Raw genomic sequence first — 13,606 nt, forward strand, 5'->3', positions numbered from 1 at the left:
AGAACAGAAACATTCTCATAGATACAGAGAACATTTTGTTGGTTGCCAGTTGGGAAGGGGGTTGGGGGAATGGGTGAAAAAGGTGAAGGGATTAAGAAGCACAAATTCATTGCTAGACTGACAAACCTCAAAGGGAAAGGGGTTGGGGGGTGGGAAGAAATAAACCAAAGAACTTACGTGCATAACCAATGGACACAGACAATAGTGTGGGAAAAGGTGGGAGGGGGGCGGGAGTGGGGAGGAGGGGGTCAATGGGGGAAAAATGTGGAACATCTGTAATACATTTTACATCCAACAATAAAGATTTGAAAAAAAAGAAAATTAGACTCCAATTCATTCATTAGACAAATACAGGGGTGGGCAAAAGTAGGTTTATAGTTGTGAGCATGTGAAACACAGTTTATTCTTGTGTTATTACTTATTAATTACTGTATTATTTATATTACAACAGTAAGTCTACTTTTGCCCACCCCTGTATATATGAGTCATTGTTGAGGCATCAAAGGTTGCAATGATGGCCCTGGCTGGTGTGGCTCAGATGATTGGGCATCATCTCATGCACTGAAGTTTGCTGGTTCAATTCCTGGTTGAGGGCACATACCCAGGTTGTGGGCTCAATCCCCGATATAAGGAGTACAGTAGGCAGCTGACTGATGTTTGCTCTCACATTGATGTTTCTCCCTCTTCCTTCCTCTCTCTCTGAAAAATCAAAGTTTTCGGAAAAAAAAATTTTTTTGCCCTTATTGATTTTAGAGAAAGAAGAAGTAAGAGGGAGAGAGAGAGAGAGAGAGAGAGAGAGAGAACATTGACTGGCCACCTCCTGCACACTTCCCACAGGAGATCGGGCCCACAACCTGGGCATGTGTCCTGACTGGGAATCGAACTGGTGACATCTTGGTGCATGGGCTGATGCTCAACCACTGAGCCACACCAGCTAGACTGAAAAATTATTTTTTTTAAAAAAGCTGCAATGATAAATAAAATATATGTTTTCTGCCCATCAAGAGGTTACAATTTCTGGCTAATTAACAGTTCACATGTTTTACAAATACACAATACCTATATATTTGTAAAATTCAAATACATTCTCTCCTATCAACAGAGAGTAATGATTTCAAAATAGGGAAATCTCAGTTTCAACAAATGATTAGAACTGACAAAACTGTGAACATGAGATTAATTTGGAAACACTTTACTTACTGTTTACCAGTTTACTATAAAAGGATATAATAAAGGATAAAATAAACATCCAGATGAAAAGATGCACTGGACAAAGTATGTGGGAAGAAGTATAGAGCTTCCATGCCCTCTCTGGGAACACCACTCTCCCAGCACCTCTATGTGTTCATCAACCTGGAAGCTCTCAACCCCATACTACTGGGATTTTATGGAGGCTTCATCATGTATGCAGGATTGATTACTAACTCCATTTCTAGCCTCTCTTCCCTATCTGAAAAATGAGGGGCAGGGCTGAAAAACCTAAGCTTCTAATCATTGCTCAGGTTTTCTGGTGACCAACCCCCATCCAGAAGCCCAATAAAGTCATAGCATTACAAAGAAAGACATTGCTATTACCCAAGAAATTCAAAGGGATTTAGGAACTCTGTGTTAGGAACTGGAGTAAAAGACAAAATATTAGAACAAAAGATGTTCCTAGTCTCTCATTACTTAGGAAATCCTAGGGTTTTAGGAATTCTGTGCCAAGAACTTGTGACAGAGACCAATATATATTTTTTCTATTATATCATAGGTATATAATGTGAGAGTATAATTTTTTAAATTTAGAAAATAATTTTTATTTATGAAATTAAATGTACATTTTCTATGAAAATTTTCTTAAAATATTCCACCACAAAAATAAAGTGTTATCAGTATCATCATATTTAAAATATCTGCATCTTAACTAAATAATGCTTGTTAAAAGACACAACAACAAAAAATTGTTTTACAATTCACTAACGATTCACAATCAGTAATGCTCCCCTGCAACTGCTGAATCATTCTGCCATGTGATAGCTTTGCTCCACAAGAGTTGTTTCCAATTATTCTTTTCGGTTTTATCTATTTCCTTTATTTTATGAGGTGGCAGAGTCAATAAAGATCAAGTTTCTAGAAAGCTCATGGGGCATAACTGAGGATAATGCTCAGTTCAAAGCAAACAAACATAAAACCCTAGACATTCTGATCTCATAGAACCTTTACACATCTAAAATACAATAGAATAGAAACTCTGGACATAGCTATCATTCTATCACTCGAGTAAATACAAGATTCATATCAAAGTACATAAAGGAATAAACAGATCTTCATGTTGGCTGAACAGGGAATGGAAGACTATATTGTTACTAGGAACACTTCTGAGAAAGAAGACAAATTAATCCTCATCTTTTTCAGTTAGAAATAGGCAGAGAATTAACCTTTTAAAATTCTGAAGGGTATATAGGCAAGAGACAGTACACTGTGAAGAATGATATATGATTCACAGAGGACGATAAAAGCTGAGAAGACAGTATGACTATAACTACAGAAAACACTTCATAGCTAAGAATGCAGCAGAATAGAGATGATGACCTGTTTCCCATAGCCTTTTGTCAAATATAAATCCTCTGTAGTCACACTGATGTTTTCACTGTACTCAAATGAATTTTTTTTTCTTTTAAAAACAAACATGAGGGGGAAAATATCCCACATTAAAGCATGAAGATGAGATGGTACCTTATGATAGAAGAGTGGTCCCACAAGTAGCACTATGCGGCAGCTAAATACCACTGTAGCCATAAGGAACTTACTTCTCATTGTTTCTGAGAGAGGATGCGAGAAGCAGAGCACTATTTCATGTTATGGGTGTAAAAAATGTCCTAGTAGATCAGATATCATGCACACATGTAGGGCATAGCTGGGAACTTGTTTACAGTACTGCATATGTAAAACAAGCAAAATTAAACACATCTACTTTATAGCACATGTCAGCAAGTTCTACCTTTCAAACACAACCCTGCCTAACAAAACAGGGTCCCAGCTGCTAAATGAACAGATCCTGCCATCTCTTCCTCTTCTGCCCCAAATACAGATGATTTTTAACTGTTTTATCTGGCTGAGCTTAAGTAAAATGTAAAATAAAAAGAGAAGGCATCTTTTAGTTTAATAGTCTAAACACATTGCCAAATGTCACAATAGAGACATTTGTGACATAACAGAAAAATAGCTTATAAAGAAAAGAGGCTAAATTGGAGACACCTTAGCCACCACTGAATGTTCAAAATTCAATATGTATAATGCTAAGCTTAAATGCCTCTGAGATACTATGATCATGCTTACATGTTTGCACTGAGAGACTTCTATCAGCTCTCATTTATCACAATGTAACTTCATTTGTTTGCAAGATCTGTGAAATGAAATTTACCACCATTAAAAAATGGACTCTCAAAAGGAGAGTCAATCACAAACCACTTCAGTAAAATTAAGTTTTACTTTATGTATGATAAGGCTAAAGAGGTAATGAAACAATTTACCTAAAAAAATTTGTTTAGCCCTGGCTGGTTTGGCTCAGCAATTAGAGCATTGGCCAGTGGACCCAAGAGTCTCAGGTTCAATTCCTGGCCAAGGGCAAATACCTCAGTTGCAGGTTCTATCTCAGGCCCAGTTGGGGTTATGCAGGAGGCAACCAATTGATGTGTCTCTCTCACATCGATGTCTCTCTCTCTCTCTCTTTTTCCCTTCCTGCCTCCCACTCTATCTAAAAATCAATGCAAAATATCCTTGGGTGAGGATTAAAACAATTTTTTTTTTTTTTTACTTTTAATTCTTATTTACGTGTTAAAGTCTGTTTAGTAGATTACACTCAACCAATGTTTTGAATAAGTGAATGCATTCGTCATAAACATTTTATTAGAAAAATTTTCTAATTAGTGGCATTTTCAGGCAGAAGGCTTCCTAAATTCCATTTACTTATTTTCTGGCTTTCCTCCTTAAGCAAAATAAATCAACAGATTCATACTCACAGATAACCAAAACGAGACAGCCATGATTACAAGAACAATAGTAGTCATGTGTATACCTATTCCTGAGGCCCTGGATTGCTCCTTATAAGGAAAAACACACTCTAAAACCCACCAAGACTTAGCATAAATAGATGCTTGCTACATAATGAGCTATCACCTCACACCTGTCAAAATGGCTATTATAAAAAAGGCAAGAAATAACAAATGTCAGTGAGGATGTGGATCAAAGGGAGCCTTGTGCACTGCTGGTAGAATGTAAATTGGTGCAGCCACTATGGAAAACAGTATGGAGGTTCCTCAAAAAATTTTAAATAGAACTACTATATGATCCAGCAATTCCAGTTATGGGTATTTATCCGAAGAAAACAAAAACACTAGCTCAAAAAGATATCTGCAGCCCCATGTTCACTGCAGCATTATAAAACAACCAAAACATAGAAGCAACTTAAGTGTCTATCAATGAATGAATAAAGAAAATGTGATTTTTTCAGCTATTAAAAAGAGGAAAATCCTGTTATTGTGACAACATAGATGGGCTGTATGGGCATTATGCTAAGTAAAATAAGTCAGACAGAACAAATTCCATGTGCTCTCATTTATGTGTGGAATCTAAAAAAAAGAAAAAAAATGAACTCACAGATTCAGAGAACAGATCGGTGGTTGCCAGAAGTTGGGGGGGAAGGGCAAATAGATGAAGGTGGTCAATGGATACAAAGTTCCAATTATAAAATACATCCTGGGAATGTAAGGTACAGCACAATGACTATAGTTAACAACAATGTATTGTATTTTTTTTTTTTTTTTATCCTCACCCGAGGACATTCTTCCATCCTTTGTACAGACAGAGTGGGAGGGAGAGAGAGGAAGGGAGAGAGAGAGAGAAACATCGACGTGAAGAGACACATCGAGTGGCTGCCACCCGCACGACCAACCAGGGCCGGGGACAAACTGCAACCGAAGTACGTGCCCTTAGCGGGAACCGAACCCGGGTCTCTCCAGACCGCAGGCCGACGCTCTAACCGCTGAGCCAAACTGGCCAGGGCAATGTATTGTATTTTTGAAAGTTGCTAAGAGAGACCTTAAAGGTTCTCTTCAGAAAGGGAAAAAAATTTTAACTATGTATGGTGATAGATGTAAACTAGACTTACTGTGGTGATTATTTCACAATATATACATTTATCAAACAAACCATTAATATCTCAAACTAATAGAATGTTACATGTCAATTATATCTCAGTTAAAAAGAGGGATGGGGGGAAGTAGCAGAGAGTATGGGGGTAAGTGATGATGGAAGCAGTCTTGACTTGGGGTGGTGATCATCATATGTAGATGGCGCATTATAGAATTGCACACCTGAAACCTATATAATTTTATTAATCAATGTCATCCCAATAAATTCAATAAATAAATAGCTACAAGATGTTTTAAAAAAAAAAGAATAGGTGAGTGCTGGTGTTGACGATCATGGTGATGGCAATTTTGGTGGTAGGAGTGAAAGCAACAATAGCTGCTGTTATTATTATTAAAGGCTTAACAACTCTCCGTGACAATTAAAATTTAACAATAATTTATCACAGAAAGCACAAAAATGAAAACACTCCATGGTCCATTAAAAGTTACTAATATAAATTAACTAGAACCCAAGTCTCCTGATGTGTCCAAAGCTGAGTCCAGTCCCAGTGCAAGCACCTAAGGATATGGAAACAATGCACACAGTCTTTAACTTTCTCAGTTTCTAGCACTGCACTGAAATATTTAACTAAGTGATTATTGGGAGCCTATATTACTTCACTTCTATTTATTCTTTGTCTGAAAGATTAATCTGAAATCCTGCTGGAGTTGATACTACACAGATTTAGCATTTCAGCATTTAAAAAAAAATTTTTTTTCAGAGAGGGAGAAAGATGGAAACATCAATGAGAGAACATCGATTGGCCACCTTTTGCATGTCCCCCACTGGGGGTTTGGCCCACAACCTGGGCATGTGCCCTGACTGGGAATCAAACTGGCAACCTCATGGTACATGGGTCAATGCTCAACCACTGAGTCACACCTGCCAGGCACATTTCAGCATTTTCTAACTCAATGGTTCAAATCCTGGCTAAATGCTATAAATGCCTGTGAGTTTTCTTTAAATATAGAAAATCAACCTTCATCTCAGACACTCTGAATCAGAATAAACCACAGTATCTGCTCTGGAAAAAGATATTCTAGCAGGGAGAATACAAATGAACCACAGGGACCTCAAGTATTTAAATATCAGATAAAGGCTATAAAACAAAGATGGTTATCATATTCAAAGATACAAATGCTAAGCTTAAAAATTTCAGCAGAGAACTGGAAATTATATTTTTAAAAAGATACTAAACTTGAAGAAGAAACAAAGAGATATCCTAAAACATAAAAATACCATGACTGAAATTAGGTCATCAATGAGGAGGTTTAACAGTAAATCAGATGAAGCAAAAGAAATAGTGACAGAAGAACCTATTTGGAGTAAAGCATGGATAGATAAAATACAGAAAACACAGGAGACAGGGTAAGTGTAACAAAGAATATAGAGGAAAGGTAGATGAAGAGATAGAATGGGACAGAGGCAAAATTTGCAAAGATAATGGATAATAATTTTTCAAAATTGATGGGGAAAAAAACCAATTCATAGATTCAAGAAATTATCAATAAATACTAAGCAGAGTAAACAAACCCATCAAAATAAGCAAAATAATCTGGCACATCAAAATAAAACTATAAAAAACAATAGATAAAAAAATATTAAAAGAAGCCAGAGAAATAAACAAAGGCCATCTTCAAAGGTAACAAGGGCAATAATGTAAGCCTGAAGCAAGTAAATGAAATCTTCAGTGAAATGAAAAGAAATAAATGCCAACCTCAAATTCTACACCCAGTGAAAATAGCCTTGAAGCGTGAAGGTGAAATAAAGACATTTGCATAGTACTCCATTGTGTAAATGTACCACAGTTTTCTTATCCATTCGTCTACTGATGGACATTTGAGCTGTTTCCAGATCTTAGCTACTGTAAATAGTGCTGCTACAAACATGGGGGTATATATATTCTTTCTGATTGGTGTTTCAGGCTTCTTAGGGTATATTCCTAGAAGTGGGATCACTGGATCAAATGGAAGTTCAATATTTAATTTTTTGAGGTAACACCACAGTGTTTTCCATAGTGGCTGCACCAGTCTGCATTCTCACCAGCAGTGTACTAGAGTCCCCTTTTCTCCACACCCTCTCCAACACTTGTTTGATGATTTGTTGATGGCAGCCATTGTGACAGGTGTGAGGTGATACCTCAGTGTTGTTTTAATTTGCATCTCTCTGATGATTCGTGATGTTGAGCATTTCTTCATATGTCTCTTAGCCATTTGTATGTCCTGTTTGGAGAGGTGTCTATTTAGTTCCTCTGCCCATTTTTTAATTGGGTTCTTTGTCTTCCTTTTGTGGAGTTGTATGAGCACTCTATATATATTGGAAATTAACCCCTTATCTGATATATCATTGGAAATTATGCTCTCCCATACAGTGGGTAGCCTTTCCATTTTGATGATTGTATCTTATCCTTTGAGACGACATGGAGGGACCTGGAAAGTGTCATCCTAAGCGAAACAAGCCAAACAGAGAAAGACAAGTATCATATGATCTCACTTATTTGTGGAATATAATGAACATAACAGTCTGAGGAATGGGGTAGTCCCAGAGATGTGGAAGTGGGGTACAGACTGACAATCCCTAGAAGAGGGGGTGGGGGGGGAAATAAACCACAGAACTTATACGCATATATGAATGAACAATGGACATGGACAGCAAAGCCAGGGACAGGGCGGGGAGGGAGAGGAAGGGGAAATCAGTGAGGGAAAAAGGAGAAACATCTGTAACAAAAATAAATTGATTAAAAAAAAAAAAGACATTTGCAAACCAAAAATAAAATGGAGTTAGCCAACAGCAGACCTTAGACTAAAGGAAATTTAAATGTACAGTATACAAAAGAAAAATGATCCCAAAAGGAAGGAGAGATACAAAAAAGAAGAGCAAAGAAAATGGTAAATAGGTATAAATGAACAATGACTTTACAAACCAAAGAAATATCTTTAAAAATTAAGAGAATTCAAATACACAATAATTGTAGGTCAAAATTGGAAGGGAGTAATGGAGTTAAAGTATACTAAAGTTCTTTTATTTTTCATCAAGAAAGTAAAGATACCAATTAAGTTTAGACTTTGAATGATTCTCAAATAATTTTGTTGAATGAAAGAAGCCACACAGCAAAGAGTACATATTGTATGATTCCTGTATTAAAAAATTCTGGAAATATTAAGTAATTGAAGGTGTAGACAAACAGGGGAAGATGAGAAAACCTCTGGGATGATGGATATATTCATTGTCTTGAGTGTGGTGAAGATTTCATGAGAGTATATATAAATATGTACAGTTTAATGATAATTACACCTCTAGAATGCTGTTTTTAAAAGAAAGTGTTGTGGGATATAGTTAAAACAGTGCTTGAAAGAAAAACTTATAATCTTCAAAATACATTTCAAGAATATTTCGCAGGTTCTAAATTAACCAATTGGTGGACAATTAGCCAGAGCAAGAAACCCATGAGGAACAAACGTTTGTTTTGTTTTGTATGGACGAATAGCAGTGGGTGGTAAATGGCTGAAAATAAAAGATAATGAATTTTGATTTAGAGGAGAGAAAATGTCTTGTAGAAAGTTGGATATTCATATTCAAAATCTGAGGGGGAAAATAATCAAGACTGAAAATATTTTTTATCTCCCACATTGCCCGAGACAATACTGGTTACACAAATAAAAGCTCTTTTAACAAACATCCATTTAACCAATCAATATGCTTCATTCTTCTGGAAAGCACACTCATGCCCTGAATGTTTATTGATAACAATGTGTTCATGTACTTCTATTCTCACCAGTGAGCTATACACTTAACAAGTGTGGCTCACTTGGTTGAGAATCGTCCACTGCACCAAAAGGTCACCGGTTCGATTCCCAGTGAAGGGTACGTACCTGAGTTGCCAATTCAATCCACCGGCCCAAGTAGGAGCACGTGCAGGAGGCAACCAATCAATATATCTCTCTCACATCGATGTCTCTGTCTGTCTCTCTCCCTCCCTTCTTCCCTCCCTTCTACTCTCTCTATAAAAATCAATGGAAAAATATCCTCAGGTGCCGAGTAACAATAAAAAGAAACAAACTTAAAAACAAATTTATGAGACCAAATCCTAGGTCTGGGAAAGTAGCTAGGAGAGAATTAAAATAATTACACAGCATCAAGAACAAACAGAAGAGCACAAGATGCAACAGTGGGTAAATGCAGAAAGAAAAGATGAAAGCCATCTTTCTGGTAACTACCTGAAATTCAAGTTCAAGGCCATAAAAACACTAGCTTCCCTTTGTTACAGAAGTGAAGTTTTCAAGCAAGGAGACCAAAAAGCAGCATACCTTAATAAGCCTTTCCATGTATGGATTGCTCTGAATTTGAACAACATTTTAACATTCACTAACTCATTTTATTCCCATCAGAATCCTTCAGTCAGGCAAGAGGTATTATTAATGCCATTTTACAGATGGAATAAAGGGCCCCAAATATAACAGACTGTTTTAAATATTATAATAAATTTAAATGGTTATTTTTTTCAAAATCGAAAAAGATTCACTCCCCTCAAAAAGCTATCTTTTATAAGCAAATCTACTGTTCTTGTCATAACTTACAATATGCACACTTTCCTGCTATTACAATGATGGCTTTAACCAAAAAACTCCATCACTCAAATTGGCAGCTAAAAATTATATGCCTGTAGTGACACCAAATGGAGATAACTATTACAGCAGATTTTCAGTGCAACTAAAGGGCAAGTTTTCCCTTCTTTACAGCTTTTATTTATTTATTTTTTATTATTATTTTTTATCCTCACACAAGGACATTTTTACATTTATCTTCAGATAGAGCGGGAGGGAGAGGGAGGAAGAGATAGAATGAAACATCAGTGTGAGAGAGACATATCAAGTGGTTGCCACCCACACGACTCCAACCAGGGCAGGGGACAAACTGCAACAGAGTTACGCGCCCTTAGCAGGAACCAAACCTGGGCCTCTCTGGTCCACGAGCTGATGCTCCAACCGCTGAGCCTAACCAGCCAGGGCTATAGCTTTTAATTAAAAACTACATAATGACTTTGTAAGGTGTCATAGGAACCCCTAGTTTCCATTCCTCCTGTTTCCCTAGAAGGGGAGAGAATTTCCATAGGAATGAAAGTATAGGAAGAACACACCTCACTATTCTCCACTCCTTCACTTCCAACTCCCAGAAGAGAAGGCAATGCCTTTGTTCATGGTTAGCCTGAGGTCTAGCTGTCGTGGCCAACCCCTCTCTCTCTTTTTCAGACCCAGCTGGTTTGCAGAAGCTAAAATGTGCTCCTTCATGTCCCATGTTATAGGGCAGCCTCTGGCTCTCCCATCGCCTGTGTGCCATGGATGAGCTATGAACAAGTCCACTTGGCAACAGATCTAAAGCCATGTTCTTCCATGTTTCTTAATAGTTAAGCTGACACTGATATTCCTTTATCTTTTGTCTCATTTCTCAATCGGTTACACAGTTGGGAGGAAAAGATAAAGATGTTCTTTACTGGCCCCCATAAGGCTACTTGCCAAGACAAGAGGTAAAATGAAAATAAACCAGAGAGAAAAGAGCTCTTTCTTTTTCCTTCCCATTCTCATTATTTTTCAAAGAACTGAAGAAGAATCCATACATGTAGTTAAAAGATAGTTCTGTCTTATTGAACAAATAGCACTACTCTCTAGTAACAGTATCAACATGATTACATGAGCTCAACAAGAGTTAAAAAACCAAAGCACTGAAGACCTAGAGATGGGAACTACACAAATACCAAAAAACACTAGCAAATAGTATTTACCTCTAGGAACAAAATCAGATTTTGAAGCAACTTATATGACCTCATATTTAAAGGATTCTTCTAGATTTAAAAATCTGATTTCTATCTAAAACTCTATCTGCAGCTTGCATAGATCTTTTGTTAAAGCTTTTTTAGAGAGAGAAGGGAGAAGGAGAGAGAAAAAAACATCACTGTGACAGGGAAACATTAATTAGCTGCCTCCTGCACATCCCTCACTGGTGATCGAGCCTGCAACCCGGGCATTTGCCCTGACCAGAAATCTAACCTTTCAGTGCATGGGATGAAGCCCAACCAACTGAACCACACAGGCCAGGGTTGCATAGATCATTTTATATTTGGCTAAATCTCATAGGAGGATATTTTTTCCAGTTAGAGAGAGCAGAAGGGAAGCAGTGGAGGGGCAGTGGGGAGATCAATGTGAAAGAGATGCATCAATTGGTGGCCTCCTGCATGTGCCCCAGTCCTGGGATCCAACCTTCAACCCAGCTACCTGTCCTTGACCAGGAATTGAACCTGTGACCTTGAACCTGTGACCCTTCAGTGCACAGGCCAACGCTCTAAACTCTGAGCTACAGTGACCAAGGTTACATGGGTCATTTTGAATCATGCTTTTGATAGTTTCTTTTTTTGTTGTTTATTTGTTTTATTGGGGTGACACTGGCTAATATAGTTACATAGGTTTCAGGTGTAGAATTCTATAATACAATGTATGTATATTGTATTGTGTGTTCACTACCCCAAGGCAAGTCTCCTTCCATCACCATTTATTCCCCCACAATTCAAGTAAAGTGCAGCTATAGAAACAAGTCAATGAATAAATAATGAATCTCTTGCTCTTCATCTGTAAAAATAAAGACATTTCCCTGTACTACTCAACGTTTTTGAAGTTAAATTAGGTAATATGTGTGAAAAACTATATCAAAATTCCAGGCATGGACATTTTAATTGTTTCCATTTTCTACAGCCTGCAGCTACTGTATTTTGCCACTAGATGACAATGCTGCTTTAGTAAATTATTGCACAAAGGGAAGTCTGGATTTTATTTAACTTTTAAAAGTAAAATGTTAGGGGTGGCAGTAGGTGGAAGTGGGCAAAGCGGGGATAAATGGGAACAGAAAGAGACTTTCCTTTGGGCGATGAGCACGCATGCAATACGCAGATGATGTTTTATTGGATATGTGAAACCTCTATAGTTTTATGAACCAGTGTCACCCCAATAATTTAATTAAAAACTTAATATAAAAAATAAATAAAAGTAAAATGTGTAAAATATTAAAGGGCTTTTCCTGGCATCTGATGAGTTCATAGATAAAACTTTCAACACCTAAAAGAAGCTGATAATTTCACATTCTGTAAGAAATAAAAGTGCTAATGGCGCCTTTACTTTTCATTTTAAAAATCTTAATTCGTTTGAATTAAGAAACGAGGGAAATCCTTAAAAAAGGACATTGTATAAGGTAAGACATTTGTTGATAGCGAATAAAAATGTCTAAATATTACCTCTGATCCCAAACTGAGAGAAATGATCTCATCTTCAAAAGCAGAATGTGTGTCAATATGAGCTGGAATTCCTGAGATGGAATATAGGAGAACATGTTACTTCATTTTTCCTTTCAATAGATTCGAGATGACTCTAAATATAGCCTCAGACTATTATGGTTAAAGCACTGTTTGCTAATCAGAAAAATATTATAATTTTAGTTTAAAAGAAACAGGGTCAATGTGACTTTAAATAAAAGTAAACTACATCTACACTAAAAATATCTCAACTTCATGTTAAAGTGCCATTGAGACTTGATTTTAAAAATTAATACTTGAAAATCACTGCTTTACTAGGACACTTACTCAACCCCAGACCAAGAGGAAGACATGAAAAATAAGTAACAAAGTCATTTTTTTCCCTTAAACACTAAATTCGTAAGAACAAAAGCAATAGCCAGGTGTGAAGGCTAAGCATACAAATTAAGATAAAAAGGGAGAAACATCTTTAACAAAAATAAAATTTTTTAAAATAAATTAACTAAAGAAAAAAAAGATATGCTTTCCTCCACCAATCTTTCAATCTATGTTAATTGAACATCTCTTAAGTGAAAGGAACTTTAGTATATATAAAGCAAATAAGACAGTCCCTGTTATCAAGAAGCTTGCAGACCAATGTTAAGATTGATTGGTAAATAAACAATCATAATACCTGGTGACAAAAGCAGAAAAAAAACAACCCATAACTCTTGCCATTAATAAAACTTTTAAGAACATTTGATTACTACAACTATTGGATGAAGATGCTGCTAACAAGTGTAAAGAAAACAATAAGCTAAAGATTTTTCACTAATATGTCATCCTAGAATTGTCTTCCATTCTCAACAGAGAAAAAGGAACAAGATCATCCAACCAATTAGCCTTCTTCTCTGTACAGGCATAACTCAATTACAGACTACCACAATAAAGTGAGTATCATATTAAAGTGGGTCATAATCTTTTGGCAGGTGGAGAGTCTTGCCTTCAATTTGTAAAAAGTGCAACATCTGTAATGAGCAATAAAATGAATCGCAATAAAACAAGGCATGCCTGTATTTGTAAATGATTTGGTTTCTTCCATTTTACAAGTCTCCTATATTTTAAAAGCAGTTTTCTCCCTCTCTAAATAAAATACTG

The 13,606-nt window shown here is 36.5% G+C and overlaps 1 protein-coding gene across 7 annotated transcripts in view; it reads right to left on the reverse strand.

Annotated features, from left to right (window-relative positions):
• The window catches only part of ALKBH8 (alkB homolog 8, tRNA methyltransferase), a 74,400-nt gene that overhangs the window by 44,840 nt on the left and 15,954 nt on the right, over positions 1–13,606 (reverse strand). For all 7 annotated transcript variants that reach the window (XM_036257918.1, XM_036257915.1, XM_036257917.1 and 4 more), the window contains one exon: positions 12,452–12,522. In XM_036257918.1, the coding sequence (XP_036113811.1) occupies positions 12,452–12,522 (71 nt within the window). The remainder of the gene's footprint in view (positions 1–12,451; positions 12,523–13,606) is intronic.

Source organism: Molossus molossus, unplaced genomic scaffold, assembly GCF_014108415.1.
Source record: "Molossus molossus isolate mMolMol1 unplaced genomic scaffold, mMolMol1.p scaffold_m16_p_13, whole genome shotgun sequence".
Classification (NCBI taxonomy): Eukaryota; Metazoa; Chordata; class Mammalia; order Chiroptera; family Molossidae; genus Molossus; species Molossus molossus.